Source organism: Pagrus major, chromosome 12, assembly GCF_040436345.1.
Source record: "Pagrus major chromosome 12, Pma_NU_1.0".
NCBI classification, from domain to species: Eukaryota; Metazoa; Chordata; class Actinopteri; order Spariformes; family Sparidae; genus Pagrus; species Pagrus major.
Window position 1 is genome coordinate 25,032,963 of NC_133226.1, and position 22,514 is coordinate 25,055,476.

Here is a 22,514-nt window from a genome sequence, read left to right on the forward strand (position 1 = left end):
TTAAAACTCCAGTGTTTAATTCATGTGTCTTTCATGTTCTGTATTTGAATGAATGTAATCAGTAAAAAGGTCGATTAAACTGAATAACAGGATGACTCAGTAATGTTGAAAACTGAGGAGCCGTCTCCAAACCCTCTGACTCTAAGAAGACTTTACCTCCTAACAGCTGAAGTGACCAGTGTTTAAAATGAGAAATGAGCTCTATTGTAAACAAGTGTTCAACACACGATGTCTCTCTCCACCCCGCTCCTCTTCCTGGAACGGATCGAAACGTAATGACCCCTCCCTCTTCTTCCTGCTCTCAAACACAGCAAGCTCCACTCTGTGCAACTGTTTCCTCATTCACTCCCCTTCAGATCTACAGCTCGAGGATGGGTGTGACCAACATGCAGTGCAGTGCAGGAGCAGACAGGCACACATCACTGAAGCAACACACGCTGTTCAGATCAGAGCTCAAACTGGTTTCAGTTATCAGGAAGTGAAACTCAGACAGTCGTTGGCACTGAGAGGTGAAATGGCCGAGAAAGGAGTTCAGCTGGACCGGGAAACCTTCTCTTGTTCGATCTGTCTGGATCTACTGAAGGATCCGGTGGCTATTCCCTGTGGACACAGCTACTGCATGAACTGTATTAAAGATCACTGGGACGGAGAAGATGAGAAGGAAATCCACAGCTGCCCTCAGTGCAGGAAGAGCTTCAAACCGAGGCCTGAGCTGCTGAAAAACACCATGTTAGCAGTTTTAGTGGAGGAGCTGAAGAAGACTGGACTCCAAGCTGCTCCTGCTGATCACTGCTACGCTGGACCTGAAGATGTGGCCTGTGATTTCTGCACTGGGAGAAAACTGAAAGCCCTCAAGTCCTGTCTGGTCTGTCTGGTCTCTTACTGTGAGAAACACCTCCAGCCTCATTATGAATCACCTATGTTTGAACATCACAAGCTGGTGGAGCCCACCGAGAAGCTGAAGGAGAACATCTGCTCTCGTCATAATGAGGTGATGAAGATGTTCTGCCGTACTGATCAGCAGTGTATCTGTTATCTCTGCTCTGTGGATCAACATAAAGGCCACGACACAGTGACAGCTGCAGCAGAGAGGACTGAGAGGCAGAGAGAGCTCGAGGTGAGTCGACAAAACATCCAGCAGAGAATCCAGGACAGAGAGGAAGATGTGAAGGTGCTTCAACAGGAGGTGGAGGACATCAATCGCTTTGCTGATAAAACAGTGGAGGACAGTGAGAAGATCTTCACCAAGCTGATCCGTCTCATGGAAAAAAGACGCTCTGATGTGAAGCAGCAGGTCAGATCCCAGCAGGAAACTGAAGTGAGTCGAGTCAAAGAGCTTCAGGAGAAGCTGGAGCAGGAGATCACTGGGCTGAAGAGGAAAGACGCTGAGCTGAAGAAGCTCTCACACACAGAGGATCACAACCAGTTTCTACACAACTACCCCTCACTGTCAGCACTCAGTGAGTCTACACACTCATCCAGCATCAATATCCGTCCTCTGAGCTACTTTGAGGATGTGACAGCAGCTGTGTCAGAGGTCAGAGACAAACTACAGGACGTTCTGAAGGAGACGTGGACAAACATCTTAGTGACAGTGACTCAAGTGGATGTTTTACTGTCTCAATCAGAGCCCAAGAACAGAGCTGGATTCTTAAAATATTCACGTGAAATCACACTGGATCCAAACACAGCAAATACTTGGATGTTATTATCTGAGGGGGACAGAAAAGCAACAAGAATGGAAGATGAACAGTCTTATTCTAGTCACCCAGACAGATTCACTGACTATTGTCAGGTCCTGAGTAGAGAGAGTCTGACTGGACGTTGTTACTGGGAAGTGGAGAGGAGAGGAGGAGGAGTTGAAGTAGCAGTTGTCTACAAGAATATCAGCAGAGCAGATGACTCAGAGGAAAGTTCATTTGGATATAATGACAAATCCTGGTCGTTATATTGTACCAATGACAGTTATTACTTTTGGTACAACAAAGTCAGAACTCCCGTCTCAGGTCCTGAGTCCTCCAGAGTTGGAGTGTACCTGGATCACAGTGCAGGTATTCTGTCCTTCTACAGCGTCTCTGAAACCATGACTCTCCTCCACAGAGTCCAGACCACATTCACTCAGCCTCTCTATGCTGGACTTTGGCTTGATGATGAAACCACTGCTGAGTTGTTTAACTCAAATAGACAGAAGTCATTTCAGGGACAGTGGGTTAAACTCTGTGTTTGAATCCTTAAACTTATTTTGTCGTCATGTTTGTTGCTGAGAGCTGATTGTTGTGGCATTTCTTCACTGCAGAGAGATCACCTGTCAATCAAACATTATGGGCGGGACTTTGACATCTTCTCATTTGTCTTTCTGTAAATGTTTGAGTTTCCTTAGGCGGCGCTCCTTCCTGTGTCTGTTCAGCCGTGGAGGCTCTCACTGCTCATGATGACTTTTGTTTAGCTGAACTGACATTTCTCTGCATGAAAGTGTAAACGTCTCTGTGCTCGAAATGTTTGTTGAATGTTTGTTTTGATGCATTTGTATGTTGTTGTTTGAGAGAAAGCAGCAGAGCTTCCTTCATCGTAGATATTTAGTTGTCACCTTCTTGTACATTTGTAATGAAATCTATAATCACATTTACATTCATTTGTTTGGCAGACCAAATGTTGTTGTTGTTGTCCAAATCAACTTACAAATAAGGGACTATTAAACTGTAATTATCATGATCATAATCAATAAGAAGATCATTCATTAGTTTCTTGTACGTAGCTGAGATTCTGCTCAAACAAACTGACTGTGTGGATGAAGTGAATCTGTACATGAAATCTCACATTCCCAAATCCTTTTAACAACCTGAGAGCTGATGTGAATAATATTTATAAAGTGGAATCTCTTCTCTCCCATCTTTCCCATGTGACCTGAATGCAGCATCAGTGTTACAGGCTGTGACTCCTGTGAACAAACTGACACAGTGTGACATCACACACATTTAAATGTGTCTTTACTGATGTTGTGTGAAGCTGCCAAAGGCTCAGTGAAGTGTGTACATGTCTTCCTGCAGTGAACATCACAGCAGCTCAACAACTGACATGTGAAAACTGATGCACAACACAAGAGGGCGCCTTCATCCTGCCGACCAGGGATGTAGTGGAGGTTAAAGCTCCTCAGCTCAGTTTGTCTGCATGTTTTACAGAAATAAACTGTTGGATAACTGTCTCACAGAATAAATGGACTTAAAACTCCAGTGATTAATTTATGTGTCTTTCATGTTCTGTATTTGAATGAATATAATCAGTAAAAAGGTCGAAGAAACTGAATAACAGGATGACTCGGTAATGTTGAAAACTGGGGAGCCGTCTCCAAACCCTCTGACTCTAAGAAGACTTTACCTCCTAACAGCTGAAGTGACCAGTGTTTAAAATGAGAAATGAGCTCTATTGTAAACAAGTGTTCAACACACGATGTCTCTCTCCACCCCGCTCCTCTTCCTGGAATGGATCGAAGCGTAATGACCCCTCCCTCTTCTTCCTGCTCTCAAACACAGCGAGCTCCACTCTGTGCAACTGTTTCCTCATTCACTCCCCTTCAGATCTACAGCTCGAGGATGGGTGTGACCAACATGCAGTGCTGTGCAGGAGCAGACGGGCACACATCACTGAAGCAACACATGCTGTTCAGATCAGAGCTCAAACTGGTTTCAGTTATCAGGAAGTGAAACTCAGACAGTTGTTAGCACTGAGAGGTGAAATGGCCGAGAAAGGAGTTCAGCTTGTCCGTGAAACCCTTTCTTGTTCGATCTGTCTGGATCTACTGAAGGATCCGGTGACTATTCCCTGTGGACACAGCTACTGCATGAACTGTATTAAAGACCAGTGGGACGGAGAAGATGAGAAGAAAATCCACAGCTGCCCTCAGTGTAGGCAGAGCTTCACACCGAGGCCTGCCCTGGTGAGAAGCACCATGTTAGCAGCTTTAGTGGAGGAGCTGAAGAAGACTGGACTCCAAGCTGCTCCTGCTGATCACTGCTATGCTGTACCTGAAGATGTGGCCAGTGATGTCTGCACTGGGGGAATACTGAAAGCCCTCAAGTCCTGTCTGGTCTGTCTGGTCAGTCTAGTCTGCTTGGCCTGTCTGGTCTCTTACTGTGAGAAACACCTCCAGCCTCATTATGATGTGGCTCAGTTACTGAATCACAAGCTGGTGGAGCCCACCACGAAGCTCCAGGACAATATCTGCTCTCGTCATAATGAGGTGATGAAGATGTTCTGCCGTACTGATCAGCAGTCTATCTGTTATCTCTGCTCTGTGGAGGAACATAAAGGCCACGACATAGTGTCAGCAGCAGCAGAGAGGACTGAGAGGCAGAGAGAGCTCGAGGTGAGTCAACAAAACATCCAGCAGAGAATCCAGGACAGAGAGGAAGATGTGAAGGTGCTTCAACAGGAGGTGGAGGCCATCAATGGCTCTGCTGATAAAACAGTGGAGGACAGTGAGAAGATCTTCACCGAGCTGATCCGTCTCATGGAGAAAAGACGCTGTGATGTGAAGCAGCAGGTCAGATCCCAGCAGGAAACTGAAGTGAGTCGAGTCAAAGAGCTTCAGGAGAAGCTGGAGCAGGAGATCACTGAGCTGAAGAGGAAAGACGTCGAGCTGAAGAAGCTCTCACACACAGAGGATCACAACCAGTTTCTACACAACTACCCCTCACTGTCAGCACTCAGTGAGTCTACACACTCATCCAGCATCAATATCCGTCCTCTGAGCTACTTTGAGGATGTGACAGCAGCTGTGTCAGAGGTCAGAGATAAACTACAGGACGTCCTGAGGGAGACGTGGACAAACATCTTAGTGACAGTGACTGATGTGGATGTTTTACTGTCTCAGTCAGAGCCCAAGACCAGAGCTGGATTCTTAAAATATTCATGTGAAATCACACTGGATCCAAACACAGCACACACACGTCTGGTATTATCTGAGGGGAACAGAGAAGCAACAAGAATGGAAGATGAACAGTCTTATTCTAGTCACTCGGACAGATTCACTTACTGGGTTCAGGTCCTGAGTAGAGAGAGTCTGACTGGACGTTGTTACTGGGAGGTGGAGAGGAGAGGGAGAGGAGTTGGAGTAGCAGTCGCATACAAGAATATCAGCAGAGCAGGGAGCTCATATGAAATTTTATTTGGAGGAAATGACAAATCCTGGTCGTTATATTGTGACAATGACAGTTATAACTTTTGTTACAACAATATCAACACTCCCGTCTCAGGTCCTGAGTCCTCCAGAGTTGGAGTGTACCTGGATCACAGTGCAGGTATTCTGTCCTTCTACAGCGTCTCTGAAACCATCACTCTCCTCCACAGAGTCCAGACCACATTCACTCAGCCTCTATATGCTGGACTTGGTTTGTATCCTAAAACCACTGCTGAGTTGTGTAAACTCAAACAGACAGAAGTCATTTCAGGGACAGTGGGTTAAACTCTGTGTTTGAATCCTTAAACTTATTTTGTCTTCATGTTTGTTGCTGAGAGCTGATTGTTGTGGCATTTCTTCACTGCACAGAGATCACCTGTCAATCAAACATTATGGGCGGGACTTTGACATCTTCTCATTTGTCTTTCTGTAAATGTTTGAGTTTCTTTAGGCGGCGCTCCTTCCTGTGTCTGTTCAGCCGTGGAGGCTCTCACTGCTCATGATGACTTTTGTTTAGCTGAACTGACATTTCTCTGCATGAAAGTGTAAACGTCTCTGTGCTCGAAATGTTTGTTGAATGTTTGTTTTGATGCATTTGTATGTTGTTGTTTGAGAGAAAGCAGCAGAGCTTCCTTCATCGTAGATATTTAGTTGTCACCTTCTTGTACATTTGTAAAGAAATCTATAATCACATTTACATTTATTTGTTTGGCAGACCAAATGTTGTTGTTGACTTACAAATAAGGGACTATTAAACTGTAATTATCACGATCATAATCAATAAGAAGATCATTCATTAGTTTCTTGTACGTACCTGAGATTCTGCTCAAACAAACTGACTGTGTGGATGAAGTGAATCTGTACATGAAATCTCACATTCCCAAATCCTTTTAACAACCTGAGAGCTGATGTGAATAATATTTGTAAAGTGGAATCTCTTCTCTCCCATCTTTCCCATGTGACCTGAATGCAGCATCAGTGTTACAGGCTGTGACTCCTGTGAACATACTGACACAGTGTGATATCACACACATTTAAATGTGTCTTTACTGATGTTGTGTGAAGCTGCCAAAGGCTCAGTGAAGTTTGTACATGTCTTCCTGCAGTGAACATCACAGCAGCTCAACAACTGACATGTGAAAACTGATGCACAACACAAGAGGGCGCCTTCATCCTGCCGACCAGGGATGTAGTGGAGGTTAAAGCTCCTCAGCTCAGTTTGTCTGCATGTTTCAGACCGTGTTTTCATGCTGAGGAGAAACTTTCCAGTGATGTCACACATCGTGGTCAATGGTATCAAACTGCAGTGAGTCAAAAGAAATGATCTTTTGAGGTTAAAAAAAGTGGAAATTATTGTTTTTCCTGGTGGTAGTTTGGCTCCTGACACTCACTGACTGTGGTGTTTACTGTCTGCCCTCATTCATTTGTAATAAAATCACCCGTTTGAAATATTTTTATAATGTTCTTGTGTATTTTCTACTAAGTTTAGTTTGTTTTACCAGCTGCTGAAGTTCATGTTGACCACGCTGTGTTCAGGTTGTGTGTCAGAAGGTCGTTCTCATATCGATGCTTTTGTGTGAAGAATTGTGTTGAGGCTGACAGAGGTGCCTCCACAGATTTTAACGTTCGTGAAACAAAATAATATTGTGTCCCCACAGATCACCTGTGCAGGCTGTAACAAACCAAACCTGCAAAAAACATCTGAAGACCCCAAATATTAATAATAAATGTATCATTGCTGCATTGAATATCTATTGTTGTGTTATGTCGTTAAGCTCATACGGAGTCTTCCGGCCTTGAGCATTGGTGTATAACATGATTAATTATTAAAGTAAATAAGTGTTACATGAGTTCAACCAGGTTTCACGTTGGGTGCGGCAGTGCTGTGACGTCACTGAACCCAGCAGCGAGCACAGGTCAAACCACGTTGTGCTGAAAAGGCTTAAGTACAAGTAACTTAAAACTGTAATTAAATACAGTTCTTGAGTGAATGTGCTGAGTTAAATATCATCACTGCTCAGGGAGATGTTCTGACATTAAATATTTTTGTCACAAATGTTTCAAAGTAAATATGTGAGAAAATTATTAAATATTAATTTAAGTGTTTAATGACAGTTAACTATGATAACTCTCTATTGTCAGTCAGCTGCTTTTAACCAGTAAAAGAAAACTGAACAGAGTTTGAGGAAGAGTTAGAGAAGTATATCAACAAAGCCCTGAGAGCCAAGAAGTATTTTACGACTAAAAACTGAGACTTTTCAAATGTGCACCAGGTTTTATTGTTTTATTGTAAATGAGGAAACAAAGTTCAGATTCACAGAGCAGCTCCTCCTCCTGGAATGAATCAAAGGTTGATAACTTCCTTTTCTCTCTTATCTCAAACACAGCGAGCTTCATTCTGTTCACATCGTCGTGGATTCACAGTTTCACCAAATAACTTGTTTAATGATATTTGTTCCAACACATCTGGAGATTGAAATGCTGGTTTAGCTCAGGGTCCATGTTGTAAAACGTACCCCAAAGTCAAAATTGAGTAAAAGTAAAGATATGATGTTAAAATATTAAGCCTTTAAGTTTCTGATATTAAATACACTGAATTATCTGAAGTAAATTTGTGGCAATAAATGAACTTGAGCAGCAAAAGAAGACAGTAAAAGTCAATTAGATACTGTATACTGAGGGTGGACGGGGGTCGACCGGTAATTAGGTCAGATATTTAGTATTTTTCTGATATTCAAAATCAGATTAAATGCATGAATTTAAAACTGTGCTACACCGGCTCTGATGCAGCATGTAATCTGCAAAATCATGAGTCACTAAAGTAATAAATGTCGTGGATCAAAAGTATGATATTTACTTGTGGTGTGCAAGTATAAAGTAGCAGAAAATGTACATATTCAAGCACAGTACCTCAAAATTGTACTTAAGTAAATGTACTTAGTTACCTTCCATTACTGCTCAGGGTGACGTTCTGAAATTGAACAGGTTTGTCACAAATGCTTCAAAGTAGATCATCAATTTCAATATTTAATGACAGTTAACTTTGATAGGTCTCTATTGTCAGTCAACTGCTTTTAACCAGTAAAAGAAAACTGAACAGAATTTGCAGAAGAGTTAGAGAAATATATCAACAAAGCCTGAAGAGCCAAGAAATATTTTACAGGTTTTATTGTTTTATTGTTGATGAGGAAACAAAGTTCAGATTCACAGGCGGCTCCTCGTCCTGGAATAAATCAAAGGTTGATGCCGGACAGCGTGACATCCTCTCTGTCCATATACAGTATTTCCTTGTTCCCTCCCCTTCAGATATTAAGTTTGAAGAGAACTCGTGTCTCTAAGATCAGAGCTCAAACTAATTTTACATCCAAGGAAGTGAGACTCAGACAGTCGTTGGCACTGAGAGGTGAAATGGCGCAGAAAGAAGTTCAGCTGGACCGAGAAACTATCTCTTGTTCGATCTGTCTGGATCTACTGAAAGATCCTGTGACTATTCACTGTGGACACAGCTACTGCATGAACTGTATTAAAGATCACTGGGACAGAGAAGATGAGAAGGAAATCCACAGCTGCCCTCAGTGTAGGCAGACCTTCACACCGAGGCCTGCCCTGGTTAAAAACACCATGTTAGCAGTTTTAGTGGAGGAGCTGAAGAAGACTGGACTCCAAGCTGCTCCTGCTGATCACTGCTACGCTGGACCTGAAGATGTGGCCTGTGATTTCTGCACTGGGAGAAAACTGAAAGCCCTCAAGTCCTGTCTGGTCTGTCTGGTCTCTTACTGTGAGAAACACCTCCAGCCTCATTACGATGTGTCTCAGTTACTAAATCACAAGCTGGTGGAGCCCACCACCAACCTCCAGGACAATATCTGCTCTCGTCATAATGAGGTGATGAAGATGTTCTGCCGTACTGATCAGCAGTGTATCTGTTATCTCTGCTCTGTGGATCAACATAAAGGCCACGACACAGTGACAGCTGCAGCAGAGAGGACTGAGAGGCAGAGAGAGCTGGAGGTGAGTCGACAAAACATCCAGCAGAGAATCCAGGACAGAGAGGAAGATGTGAAGGTGCTTCAACAGGAGGTGGAGGCCATCAATGGCTCTGCTGATAAAACAGTGGAGGACAGTGAGAAGATCTTCACCGAGCTGATCCGTCTCATGGAGAAAAGACGCTCTGATGTGAAGCGGCAGGTCAGATCCCAACAGGAAACTGAAGTGAGTCTAGTCAAAGAGCTTCAGGAGAAGCTGGAGCAGGAGATCACTGAGCTGAAGAGGAAAGATGCTGAGCTGAAGAAGCTCTCACACACAGAGGATCACAACCAGTTTCTACACAACTACCCCTCACTGTCAGCACTCAGTGAGTCTACACACTCATCCAGCATCAATATCCGTCCTCTGAAGTACTTTGAGGATGTGACAGCAGCTGTGTCAGAGGTCAGAGATAAACTACAGGAATTTCTGAGGGAGACGTGGACAAACATCTTACTGACAGTGACTGAAGTTGATGTTTTACTGTCTCAATCAGAGCCTGAGACCAGAGCTGGATTCTTAAGATATTCACGTGAAATCACACTGGATCCAAACACAGCAAACACATATCTGTTATTATCTGAGGGGAACAGAAGAGCAACAAGAATGGAAGATGAACAGTCTTATTCTAGTCACCCAGACAGATTCACCTACTGGGAGCAGGTCCTGAGTAGAGAGAGTCTGACTGGACATTGTTACTGGGAGGTGGAGAGGAGAGGGGACAGAGTTGGAGTAGCAGTCGCATACAAGAATATCAGCAGAGCAGGGAGGTCAAATGAATGTTCATTTGGATGGAATGACAAATCCTGGTCGTTAGATTGTAACAATGACAGTTATGACTTTTGGTACAACAATATCGACAGTCCCGTCTCAGGTCCTGAGTCCTCCAGAGTTGGAGTGTACCTGGATCACAGTGCAGGTATTCTGTCCTTCTACAGCGTCTCTGAAACCATGACTCTCCTCCACAGAGTCCAGACCACATTCACTCAGCCTCTCTATGCTGGACTTTGGGTTGATCGTGAAACCACTGCTGAGTTGTGTAAACTCAAATAGACAGAAGTCATTTCAGGGACAGTGGGTTAAACTCTGTGTTTGAATCCTTAAACTTATTTTGTCTTCATGTTTGTTGCTGAGAGCTGATTGTTGTGGCATTTCTTCACTGCACAGAGATCACCTGTCAATCAAACATTATGGGCGGGACTTTGACATCTTCTCATTTGTCTTTCTGTAAATGTTTGAGTCTCTTTAGGCGGCGCTCCTTCCTGTGTCTGTTCAGCCGTGGAGGCTCTCACTGCTCATGATGACTTTTGTTTAGCTGAACTGACATTTCTCTGCATGAAAGTGTAAACGTCTCTGTGCTCGAAATGTTTGTTGAATGTTTGTTTTGATGCATTTGTATGTTGTTGTTTGAGAGAAAGCAGCAGAGCTTCCTTCATCGTAGATATTTAGTTGTCACCTTCTTGTACATTTGTAAAGAAATCTAGAATCACATTTACATTCATTTGTTTGGCAGACCAAATGTTGTTGTTGTTGTTGTCCAAATCAACTTACAAGTAAGTGACTATTAAACTGTGATGATCATGATCATAATCAATAAGAAGATCATTCATTAGTTTCTTGTACGTAGCTGAGATTCTGCTCAAACAAACTGACTGTGTGGATGAAGTGAATCTGTACATGAAATCACTGAACAAGAGTCATTGAACAGACTTTACTGATGGGATGTGTGAACAAACTGAAGCTTTATAAAATGAATAAACAAACATAAACAAAGTGTTTTCTACTTGTCTTCATTCCAGGGTATCATACAAAGCTGATGGAGAAAACAGCACCGTCACCTCACAGCGAGACGATCCTGGGTTGTAAAGTTTGAATCCAAATTTGATCCTATCTTCTTGTGACTCATGTTGTCCAGGGTGTCATCTGTCAGTCTAAGAGTTGTTTTTTTTAATAATATTTAGTTGGATACACAGAAATGCATCTTAAACGGTCGTGATTAGAGCTCCTGACAACTGTGATTGATTTATTGCACCATCACAGGTAAAGTTACTCAACCTTTTCCAGCACAAAACCTGAGAGCTGATGTGAATAATATTTGTAAAGTGGAATCTCTTCTCTCCCATCTTTCCCATGTGACCTGAATGCAGCATCAGCGTTACAGGCTGTGACTCCTGTGAACAAACTGACACAGTGTGAATCACACACATTTAAATGTGTCTTTACTGATGTTGTGTGAAGCTGCCAAAGGCTCAGTGAAGTTTGTACATGTCTTCCTGCAGTGAACATCACAGCAGCTCAACAACTGACATGTGAAAACTGATGCACAACACAAGAGGGCGCCTTCATCCTGCCGACCAGGGATGTAGTGGAGGTTAAAGCTCCTCAGCTCAGTTTGTCTGCATGTTTCAGACTGTGTTTTCATGCTGAGGAGAAACTTTCCAGTAATGTCACACATCGTGGTCAATGGTGTCAAACTGCAGTGAGTCAAAAGAAATTATCTTTGAGGTTAAAAAAGTGGAAATTATTGTTTTTCCTGGTGGTAGTTTGGCTCCTGACACTCACTAACTGTGGTGTTCACTGTCTGCCCTCATTCATTTGTAATAAAATCCCCTGACTGAAATATTTTTGTAATGTTCTTGTGTATTTTCTACTAACTTTAGTTTGTTTTACCAGCTGCTGAAGTTCATGTTGACCACGGTGTGTTCAGGTTGTGAGTCAGAAGGTCGTTCTCATATCGATGCTTTTGTGTGAAGAATTGTGTTGAGGCTGACAGAGGTGCCTCCGAGATTTTAACCTTCATGAAAGAAAATAATATTGTGTCCCCACAGATCACCTGTGTAGGCTGTAACAAACCAAACCTGCAAAAAACATCTGAAGACCCCAAATATTAATAATAAATGTATGATTGCTGCATTGAATATCTTTTCTTGTGTTATGTCGTTTAGCTCATACGGAGTCTTCCAGCCTTGATCATTGTTGTATAACATGATTAATTATTAAAGTAAATAAGTGTTACATGAGTTCAACCAGGTTTGACTTTGGGTGCGGCAGTGCTGTGACTTCACTGAACCCAGCAGCGAGCACAGGTCAAACCACGTTGTGCTGAAAAGGCTTAAGTACAAGTAACTTAAAACTGTAATTAAATACAGTTCTTGAGTGAATGTGCTGAGTTAAATACCATCACTGCTCATGTTCTGACATTAAATATTTTTGTCACAAATGTTTCAAAGTAAATATGTGAGAAAATTATTAAATATTAATTTAAGTGTTTAATGACAGTTAACTTTGATAACTCTATATTGTCAGTCAGCTGCTTTTAACCAGTAAAGGAAAACTGAACAGTTTGAGGAAGAGTTAGAGAAATATACCAACAAAGCCCTGAGAGCCAAGAAGTATTTTACGACTAAAAACTGAGGACTTTTCAAATGTGCACCAGGTTTTATTGTAAATGAGGAAACAAAGTTCAGATTCACAGGGCAGCTCCTCCTCCTGGAATGAATCAAAGGTTGATAACTTCCTTTTCTCTCTTATCTCAAACACAGCGAGCTTCATTCTGTTCACATCGTCGTGGATTCACAGTTTCACCAAATAGTTTGTTTAATGATATTTGTTCCAACACGTCTGGAGATTGAAATGCTGGTTTAGCTCAGGGTCCGTGTTGTAAAAAGTACCCCAAAGTCAAAATTGAGTAAAAGTAAAGATATGGTGTTAAAATATTAAGCCTTTAAGTTTCTGATATTAAATACACTGAATTATCTGAAGTAAATTTGTGGCAATAAATGAACTTAAGCAGCAAAAGAAGACAGTAAAAGTCAATTAGATACTGTATACTGAGGGTGGACGGGGGTTGACCGGTAATTAGGTCAGATATTTACTATTTTTCTGATAGTCAAAATCAGACTAAACGCATGAATTTAAAACTGTGCTACACCGGCTCTGATGCAGCATGTAATCTGCAAAATCATGAGTCACTAACGTTATCAATGTAGTGGATCAAAAATATGATATTTACTTGTGGTGTGCAAGTATAAAGTAGCAGAAAATATACATATTCAAGCAGAGTACATCAAAATTGTACTTAAGTAAATGTACTTAGTTACCTTCCATTACTGCTCAGGGTGATGTTCTGAAATTGAACAGGTTTGTCACAAATGCTTCAAAGTAGATCATCAATTTCAATATTTAATGACAGTTAACTTTGATAGGTCTCTATTGTCAGTCAACTGCTTTTAACCAGTAAAAGAAAACTGAACAGAATTTGCAGAAGAGTTAGAGAAATATATCAACAAAGCCTGAAGAGCCAAGAAATATTTTACAGGTTTTATTGTTTTATTGTTAATGAGGAAACAAAGTTCAGATTCACAGGCGGCTCCTCGTCCTGGAATGAATCAAAGGTTGATGCCGGACAGAGTGACATCCTCTCTGTCCATATACAGTATTTCCTTGTTCCCTCCCCTTCAGATATTAAGTTTGAAGAGAACTCATGTCTCTAAGATCAGAGCTCAAACTAATTTTACATCCAAGGAAGTGAAACTCAGACAGTCGTTGGCACTGAGAGGTGAAATGGCGCAGAAAGAAGTTCAGCTGGACCGGGAAACTATCTCTTGTTCGATCTGTCTGGATCTACTGAAGGATCCGGTGACTATTCCCTGTGGACACAGCTACTGCATGAACTGTATTAAAGATCACTGGGACAGAGAAGATGAGAAGGAAATCCACAGCTGCCCTCAGTGTAGGCAGACCTTCACACCGAGGCCTGCCCTGGTTAAAAACACCATGTTAGCAGTTTTAGTGGAGGAGCTGAAGAAGACTGGACTCCAAGCTGCTCCTGCTGATCACTGCTACGCTGGACCTGAAGATGTGGCCTGTGATTTCTGCACTGGGAGAAAACTGAAAGCCCTCAAGTCCTGTCTGGTCTGTCTGGTCTCTTACTGTGAGAAACACCTCCAGCCTCATTACGATGTGTCTCAGTTACTGAATCACAAACTGGTGGAGCCCACCACCAAGCTCCAGGACAATATCTGCTCTCGTCATAATGAGGTGATGAAGATATTCTGCCAGACTGATCAGCAGTGTATCTGTTATCTCTGCTCTGTGGATCAACATAAAGACCACGACACAGTGACAGCTGCAGCAGAGAGGACTGAGAGGCAGAGAGAGCTCGAGGTGAGTCGACAAAACATCCAGCAGAGAATCCAGGACAGAGAGGAAGATGTGAAGGTGCTTCAACAGGAGGTGGAGGCCATCAATCGCTCTGCTGATAAAACAGTGGAGGACAGTGAGAAGATCTTCACCGAGCTGATCCGTCTCATGGAGAAAAGACGCTGTGATGTGAAGCAGCAGGTCAGATCCCAGCAGGAAACTGAAGTGAGTCGAGTCAAAGAGCTTCAGGAGAAGCTGGAGCAGGAGATCACTGAGCTGAAGAGGAAAGACGCTGAGCTGAAGAAGCTCTCACACACAGAGGATCACAACCAGTTTCTACACAACTACCCCTCACTGTCAGCACTCAGTGAGTCTACACACTCATCCAGCATCAATATCCGTCCTCTGAGCTACTTTGAGGATGTGACAGCAGCTGTGTCAGAGGTCAGAGACAAACTACAGGACGTTCTGAGGGAGACGTGGACAAACATCTTAGTGACAGTGACTGAAGTTGATGTTTTACTGTCTCAATCGGAGCCCAAGACCAGAGCTGGATTCTTAAAATATTCACGTGAAATCACACTGGATCCAAACACAGCAAACACACGTCTGTTATTGTCTGAGGGGGACAGAAAAGTAACAAGAATGGAAGATGAACAGTCTTATTCTAGTCACCCAGACAGATTCACTGACTGGGCTCAGGTCCTGAGTAGAGAGAGTCTGACTGGACGTTGTTACTGGGAGGTGGAGAGGAGAGGGGGAGCAGTTGGAGTAGCCGTCGCATACAAGAATATCAGCAGAGCAGGGGACTCATATGAAAGTTTATTTGGATGTAATGCCAAATCCTGGTCATTAGATTGTAACAATGACAGTCATGAATTTTGGTACAACAATATCGACACTCCCGTCTCAGGTCCTGAGTCCTCCAGAGTTGGAGTGTACCTGGATCACAGTGCAGGTATTCTGTCCTTCTACAGCGTCTCTGAAACCATGACTCTCCTCCACAGAGTCCAGACCACATTCACTCAGCCTCTCTATGCTGGACTTTATCCTGAAACCACTGCTGAGTTGTGTAAACTCAAATAGACAGAAGTCATTTCAGGGACAGTAGGTTAAATTCTGTGTTTGAATCGTTAAACTTATTTTGTCTTCATGTTTGTTGCTGAGAGCTGATTGTTGTGGCATTTCTCCACTACACAGAGATCACCTGTCAATCAAACATTATGGGCGGGACTTTGACATCTTCTCATTTGTCTTTCTGTAAATCTTTGAGATCTTTAGGTGGTGCTCCTTCCTGTGTCTGTTCAGCCGTGGAAACTGTCATTTCTCTGCATGAAAGTGTAAACGTCTCTGTGCTCTAAATGTTTGTTGAATGTTTGTTTTGATGTATTTGTATGTTGTTGTTTGAGAGAAAGCAGCAGAGCTTCCTTCATCGTAGATATTTAGTTGTCACCTTCTTGTACATTTGTAAAGAAATTTATATCACATTTACACTCGTTTGTTTGGCAGACCAAATGTTGTTGTTGTCCAAATTGACTTACAGATAAGGGACCATTCAACTGTAAATATCATGATCATAATCAATAAGCAGCTCAGTCATTAGTTTCTTGTACATAGCTGAGATTCTGCTCAAACAAACTGACTGTGTGGATGAAGTGAATCTGTACATGAAATCACTGAACAAGAGTCATTCAACAGACTTTACTGATGGGATGTGTGAACAAACTGAAGCTTTATAAAATGAATAAACAAACATGAACAAAGTGTTTTCTGCTTGTCTTCATTCCAGGGTATCATACAAAGCTGATGGAGAAAACAGCACTGTCACCTCACAGCGAGACGATCCTGGGTTGTAAAGTTTGAATCCAAATTTGATTCAAACTTGTTGTGACTCATGTTGTCCAGGTTGTCATCTGTCAGTCCAAAAGTACAACTAAAACAGTCATGATTAGAGCTCCTGGCAACTGTGATTGATTTATTGCACCATCACAGGTAAAGTCACTCCACCTTTTCTAGCACACAAGTACTTTAGGAATGATTTTCATAATCATGATGACATTTGTATGAATTCAGTTCAGTCAAAATCAACATCACTTCTAAAAGCAACATGTTCAGTCTCATTTTAAGTCATCGGGACACAATCATTTATGGTCGGTGGAAATTAATGTTGTTCCTGATTCAACCAGTGAGTGACTCAACTTTTACAACAAATGGAAAATGTCGTAAAATCACTAAATGAATGTGTGATTCTTTACATTTGATTACAAGTCGTATATACAAGTATACGTTGTTTCACCAGAATTCAAGAAATCAGATTTTTTTTTTTAATTTCTTTTGTTCATTGTTTGGGAGTTATTTTAATCTCTGTGTAGTCAGGTTATTGGTAGTTTGCTTTGATACACGGCTCATTTGACATTAGTTGAATTATGCTTCACACAGACTCAGGGTCTTTGCAAGGTGAGCACCACTATTGTTTCTTTGTTTTTCCAGACACACACACACACACACACCTGTATGTAGTACATGTTAGTTAGATTGTGTGTTTTCATCTTTGTGTTAAATAAAAGACTTCTGAACCTTCATGCTGTCTATTTAATAGAGTACAAGAGTGAATGTTGCCAACCTCTACTCTGTCAAGGACTCCAAAATCCTTCGACCATTACGAGCTGTTATGGTAATACTGGTTGTAGTTATTAAGTTAATTATTAATCAGAGTTACAAACTGACAGTTTAGTACCTTTTTCTGAGACTGATTTGGTGGATTGGCTATCTTTTCCCTTCTTCAAGGATGGTGCCCCGAGGTGATCTAATGAAAATTGGATCTTATTATTTATCATAATTAATAATTATTCCTGATAATAATGAATTATTATTGATCGCCAAATTTAACCCCAAACTCCCTATTAATGTTGAAGCACAACATATGGTGCCCCGTGTGAGGCAGTGTACTGTTGGCAAACATTCATGTGCAATATTAATTTCACCATAATTTGGCGAGTGCAAAAATTTGAGGTTCACATCTTGAAAACTTGAGCCAAAAGTTTTAAAATTTAACCCCACTACTCTACTACAGGAGTAGACGTTGATTTGTACTTACAAACAATTGCAGTGTGGTGAGAATTGATTTATCAATCAAATGTATAACCCATTTAATTAACCAAACTCTTTTAGGTTATTAACTGCCACTTTGAGCCTTTGCTATTGCTGCTATCAATTCAAGTGCTCCTTGTGTCAATCACAGCATGCCACAGGCCCTGTGATACATAGAAGTTTATATCTGGCTGTTTCTGCCTTGCATTTCAGCCTGAGTAAGAAGTAGAGCCGGAGATATAGCGACAGCATGCTGCCAGCCCTGTGAACAGAAGTTTTGTACTTTAGCCGTTACTACCACGTGTTTCAGCCCAAGTCAACGTTAAGAGACAATCCTCTGACTGTTACTGCCCTGCATTCCAGTTAGTGCATGTTGAAAGTTCGGAAGGGCAAAGTTACACTTGTAAAACTGTGTTTGTCTTTATTGGCCCCAATCTGTATGCCTACAAGAGCCACTAGATTGTGCCATAGCCACCCTTCCTCCACAGGAAGCTACCCTCTATAGTGTAGGTCATAACACAGTATGGTTCGGCTAGTGTACTCCTCCCAAGCTACACTACAGACTGTCTGCCAAAGCAGCACCATAGCCAACCATACTGATTGTTGTTTAGACAACTTGTTTAACAATGGATGACCCCTGTGTAGAGCGATTTATATCTTCCATGGCACAGAGTGTAAAACCTGGCTGCCCTGAAGTCATTAGCAGGTTAAATCTCAGTGAGTGCAATGAAGCTATAGAGTCCCTACTTAAGGACCGGTGTGATGTGCAGACCACATCCACAGGCCAGTTGTTAAGATGTTTGCTTCTGATCTTCCACAGGCAAACCAGCCTTGCTGTTCTGAGCAAAACAGCCCTAGAACAGGAGGTAAAACTTCTTAGAGCGCATAATTCTAGTGTCCTCCATTAAGTTCAGATGGCTAATAAGAAAGCCAGCGCTATTTAGATTACCTGCACTCAGCAGAGTTAGATCTTTGCTCACACAAGGAGGAGTTGTTAAGGCTTAGGTCAGAATGTATTTCCCCACCACAGTCGTTCAGCCAATGTGATTCTGGTTACTCTGATTCACACTCCTCCCTTGATGGAAGGTTAACTCCCTCTCCACTCAGAAGATGTGAACAATTCCCAATTGAAGTCCTTGGGAATGAAGTCAGTTCCTCAACCTCCACTGAGAGACAGAGATAACAGTTACATGACTTCCCATCTTTCTGAAACGGACAGTGAAGTCACAGGTAGTTGAATGCCCAGAAGATATTCTACCCACTGTTCCCAGTCTCTGATGCATGACGCCTTCATCAGTGCCCATCCCTCTGAAAGGGGGACCAGATCACCCCAGGAGTGCCCCGCCTCCTCTCTACACCTCCATGAGAGTGATAACAGCTGTCCTGCCCCTGCCTCTCAGCTAGGTGATCTAATGAAAATTGGATCTTATAATTTATCATAATTAATTATTATCCCTGAAAATAACTAATTATTATTGATAGCCAAATTTAACACAGAACTCCCTATTAATGTTGAAGTACAACACATGATTAACTGGAGAATTCAATGTCAGAAAACATTTCAGTGAGTTCTGGATGTTGAAAAGCTGACTCTAACACTGGTATTATTAATTTTTTTAAAGCCAGCAATGCAGTTCAAACAGATCCTTATGAGCTCAAAAATACAGAAATAAACTGTTGGATAACTGTCTCAGAGAATGAATGGACTTAAAACTCCAGTGTTTAATTCATGTGTCTTTCATGTTCTGTATTTGAATGAATATAATCAGTAAAAAGGTCGATTAAACTGAATAACAGGATGACTCTGTAATGTTGAAAACTGAGGAGCCGTCTCCAAACCCTCTGACTCTAAGAAGACTTTACCTCCTAACAGCTGAAGTGACCAGTGTTTAAAATGAGAAATGAGCTCTATTGTAAACAAGTGTTCAACACACGATGTCTCTCTCCACCCCGCTCCTCTTCCTGGAATGGATCGAAGCGTAATGACCCCTCCCTCTTCTTCCTGCTCTCAAACACAGCGAGCTCCACTCTGTGCAACTGTTTCCTCATTCACTCCCCTTCAGATCTACAGCTCAAGGATGGGTGTGACCAACATGAAGTGCAATGCAGGAGCAGACAGGCACACATCACTGAAGCAACACACACTGTTCAGATCAGAGCTCAAACTGGTTTCAGTTATCAGGAAGTGAAACTCAGGCAGTTGTTGGCACTGAGAGGTGAAATGGCAGAGAAAGGAGTTCAGCTGGACCGGGAAACTATCTCTTGTTCAATCTGTCTGGATCTACTGAAGGATCCGGTGACTATTCCCTGTGGACACAGCTACTGCATGAACTGTATTAAAAGCTTCTGGGACGGAGAAGATGAGAAGGAAATCCACAGTTGCCCTCAGTGTAGACAGACCTTCACACCGAGGCCTGCCCTGGTTAAAAACGCTATGTTAGCAGATTTAGTGGAGGAGCTGAAGAAGACTGGACTCCAAGCTGCTCCTGCTGATCACTGCTATGCTGTACCTGAAGATGTGGCCTGTGATGTCTGCACTGGGAGAATACTGAAAGCCCTCAAGTCCTGTCTGGTCTGTCTGGTCAGTCTGGTCTGTCTGGTGTGTCTGGGCTCTTACTGTGCGAAACACCTCCAGCCTCATTATGATGTGGCTCAGTTACTGAATCACAAGCTGGTGGAGCCCACCACCAAGCTCCAGGACAATATCTGCTCTCGTCATAATGAGGTGATGAAGATGTTCTGCCGTACTGATCAGCAGTGTATCTGTTATCTCTGCTCTGTGGAGGAACATAAAGGCCACGACATAGTGTCAGCAGCAGCAGAGAGGACTGAGAGGCAGAGAGAGCTCGAGGTGAGTCGACAAAACATCCAGCAGAGAATCCAGGACAGAGAGGAAGATGTGAAGGTGCTTCAACAGGAGGTGGAGGCCATCAATCACTCTGCTGATAAAACAGTGGAGGACAGTGAGAAGATCTTCACCAAGCTGATCCGTCTCATGGAGAAAAGACGCTCTGATGTGAAGCAGCAGGTCAGATCCCAGCAGGAAACTGAAGTGAGTCGAGTCAAAGAGCTTCAGGAGAAGCTGGAGCAGGAGATCACTGAACTGAAGAGGAAAGACGCTGAGCTGAACAAGCTCTCACACACAGAGGATCACAACCAGTTTCTACACAACTACCCCTCACTGTCAGCACTCAGTGAGTCTACACACTCATCCAGCATCAATATCCGTCCTCTGAGATACTTTGAGGATGTGACAGCAGCTGTGTCAGAGGTCAGAGACAAACTACAGGATGTTCTGAAGGAGACGTGGACAAACATCTTACTGACAGTGACTGAAGTGGATGTTGTACTGTCTCAACCAGAGCCCAAGACCAGAGCTGGATTCTTAAGATATTCACGTGAAATCACACTGGATCCAAACACAGCAAACACACGTCTGTTATTATCTGAGGGGAACAGAAAGTCAACAAGAATGGAAGTTAAACAGTCTTATCCTAGTCACCCAGACAGATTCACCTCATGGTCTCAGGTCCTGAGTAGAGAGAGTCTGACTGGACGTTGTTACTGGGAGGTGGAGTGGAGAGGGGGAGCAGTTGATGTAGCAGTCGCATACAAGAATATCAGCAGAGCAGGGAGGTCAGATCAAAGTTCATTTGGACGGAATGACAAATCATGGGCATTAAATTGTAAGACAAACAGTTATAACTTTTGGTACAACAATATCAACACTCCCGTCTCAGGTCCTCTGTCCTCCAGAGTTGGAGTGTACCTGGATCACAGTGCAGGTATTCTGTCCTTCTACAGCATCTCTGAAACCATGACTCTCCTCCACAGAGTCCAGATCACATTCACTCAGCCTCTCTATGCTGGACTTTGGCTTTATCCTGAAACCACTGCTGAGTTGTGTAAACTCAAATAGACAGAAGTTATTTCAGGGACAGTGGATTAAACTCTGTGTTTGAATCCTTAAACTTATTTTGTCTTCATGTTTGTTGCTGAGAGCTGATTGTTGTGGCATTTCTTCACTTCACAGAGATCACCTGTCAATCAAACATTATGGGCAGGACTTTGACATCTTCTCACTTGTCTTTCTGTAAATGTTTGAGTTTCTTTAGGCGGCGCTCCTTCCTGTGTCTGTTCAGCCGTGGAGGCTCTCACTGCTCATGATGACTTTTGTTTAGCTGAACTGACATTTCTCTGCATGAAAGTGTAAACGTCTCTGTGCTCGAAATGTTTGTTGAATGTTTGTTTTGATGCATTTGTATGTTGTTGTTTGAGAGAAAGCAGCAGAGCTTCCTTCATCGTAGATATTTAGTTGTCACCTTCTTGTACATTTGTAAAGAAATCTAAAATCACATTTACATTTATTTGTTTGGCAGAACAAATGTTGTTGTTGTTGTCCAAATCAACTTACAAATAAGAGACTATTAAACTGTAATTATCATGATCATAATCAATAAGAAGATCATTCATTAGTTTCTTGTACGTAGCTGAGATTCTGCTCAAACAAACTGACTGTGTGGATGAAGTGAATCTGTACATGAAATCTCACATTCCCAAATCCTTTTAACAACCTGAGAGCTGATGTGAATAATATTTGTAAAGTGGAATCTCTTCTCTCCCATCTTTCCCATGTGACCTGAATGCAGCATCAGCGTTACAGGCTGTGACTCCTGTGAACAAACTGACACAGTGTGACATCACACACATTTAAATGTGTCTTTACTGATGTTGTGTGAAGCTGCCAAAGGCTCAGTGAAGTTTGTACATGTCTTCCTGCAGTGAACATCACAGCAGCTCAACAACTGACATGTGAAAACTGATGCACAACACAAGAGGGCGCCTTCATCCTGCCGACCAGGGATGTGGTGGAGGTTAAAGCTCCTCAGCTCAGTTTGTCTACATGTTTTACAGAAATAAACTGTTGGATAACTGTCTCACAGAATAAATGGACTTAAAACTCCAGTGATTAATTCATCTGTCTTTCATGTTTTGTATTTGAATGAATATAATCAGTAAAAAGGTTGATTAAACTGAATAACAGGATGACTCTGTAATGTTGAAAACTGGGGAGCCGTCT

At 42.4% G+C, this 22,514-nt stretch overlaps 3 protein-coding genes across 3 annotated transcripts; all 3 read left to right on the plus strand.

Moving 5' to 3' along the window:
* The first annotated feature begins 439 nt into the window (after window positions 1–439).
* Window positions 440–6,596, plus strand: LOC141005646 (uncharacterized). Its single transcript, XM_073477568.1, has 2 exons — window positions 440–2,219; window positions 3,576–6,596. Exons 1-2 carry the CDS (start codon window positions 515–517, stop codon window positions 5,459–5,461), a joined length of 3,591 nt encoding a protein of 1,196 aa, XP_073333669.1. The 5' UTR covers window positions 440–514; the 3' UTR covers window positions 5,462–6,596.
* Window positions 6,597–8,569: 1,973 nt separating this feature from the next.
* Window positions 8,570–10,976, plus strand: LOC141005880 (tripartite motif-containing protein 16-like). Its single transcript, XM_073477933.1, has one exon. It carries the CDS (start codon window positions 8,585–8,587, stop codon window positions 10,253–10,255), a length of 1,671 nt encoding a protein of 556 aa, XP_073334034.1. The 5' UTR covers window positions 8,570–8,584; the 3' UTR covers window positions 10,256–10,976.
* Window positions 10,977–13,765: 2,789 nt separating this feature from the next.
* On the plus strand, window positions 13,766–22,399 carry LOC141005647 (uncharacterized). Its single transcript, XM_073477569.1, has 2 exons — window positions 13,766–15,428; window positions 19,498–22,399. Exons 1-2 carry the CDS (start codon window positions 13,766–13,768, stop codon window positions 21,351–21,353), a joined length of 3,519 nt encoding a protein of 1,172 aa, XP_073333670.1. The 3' UTR covers window positions 21,354–22,399.
* Window positions 22,400–22,514: the final 115 nt, after the last annotated feature.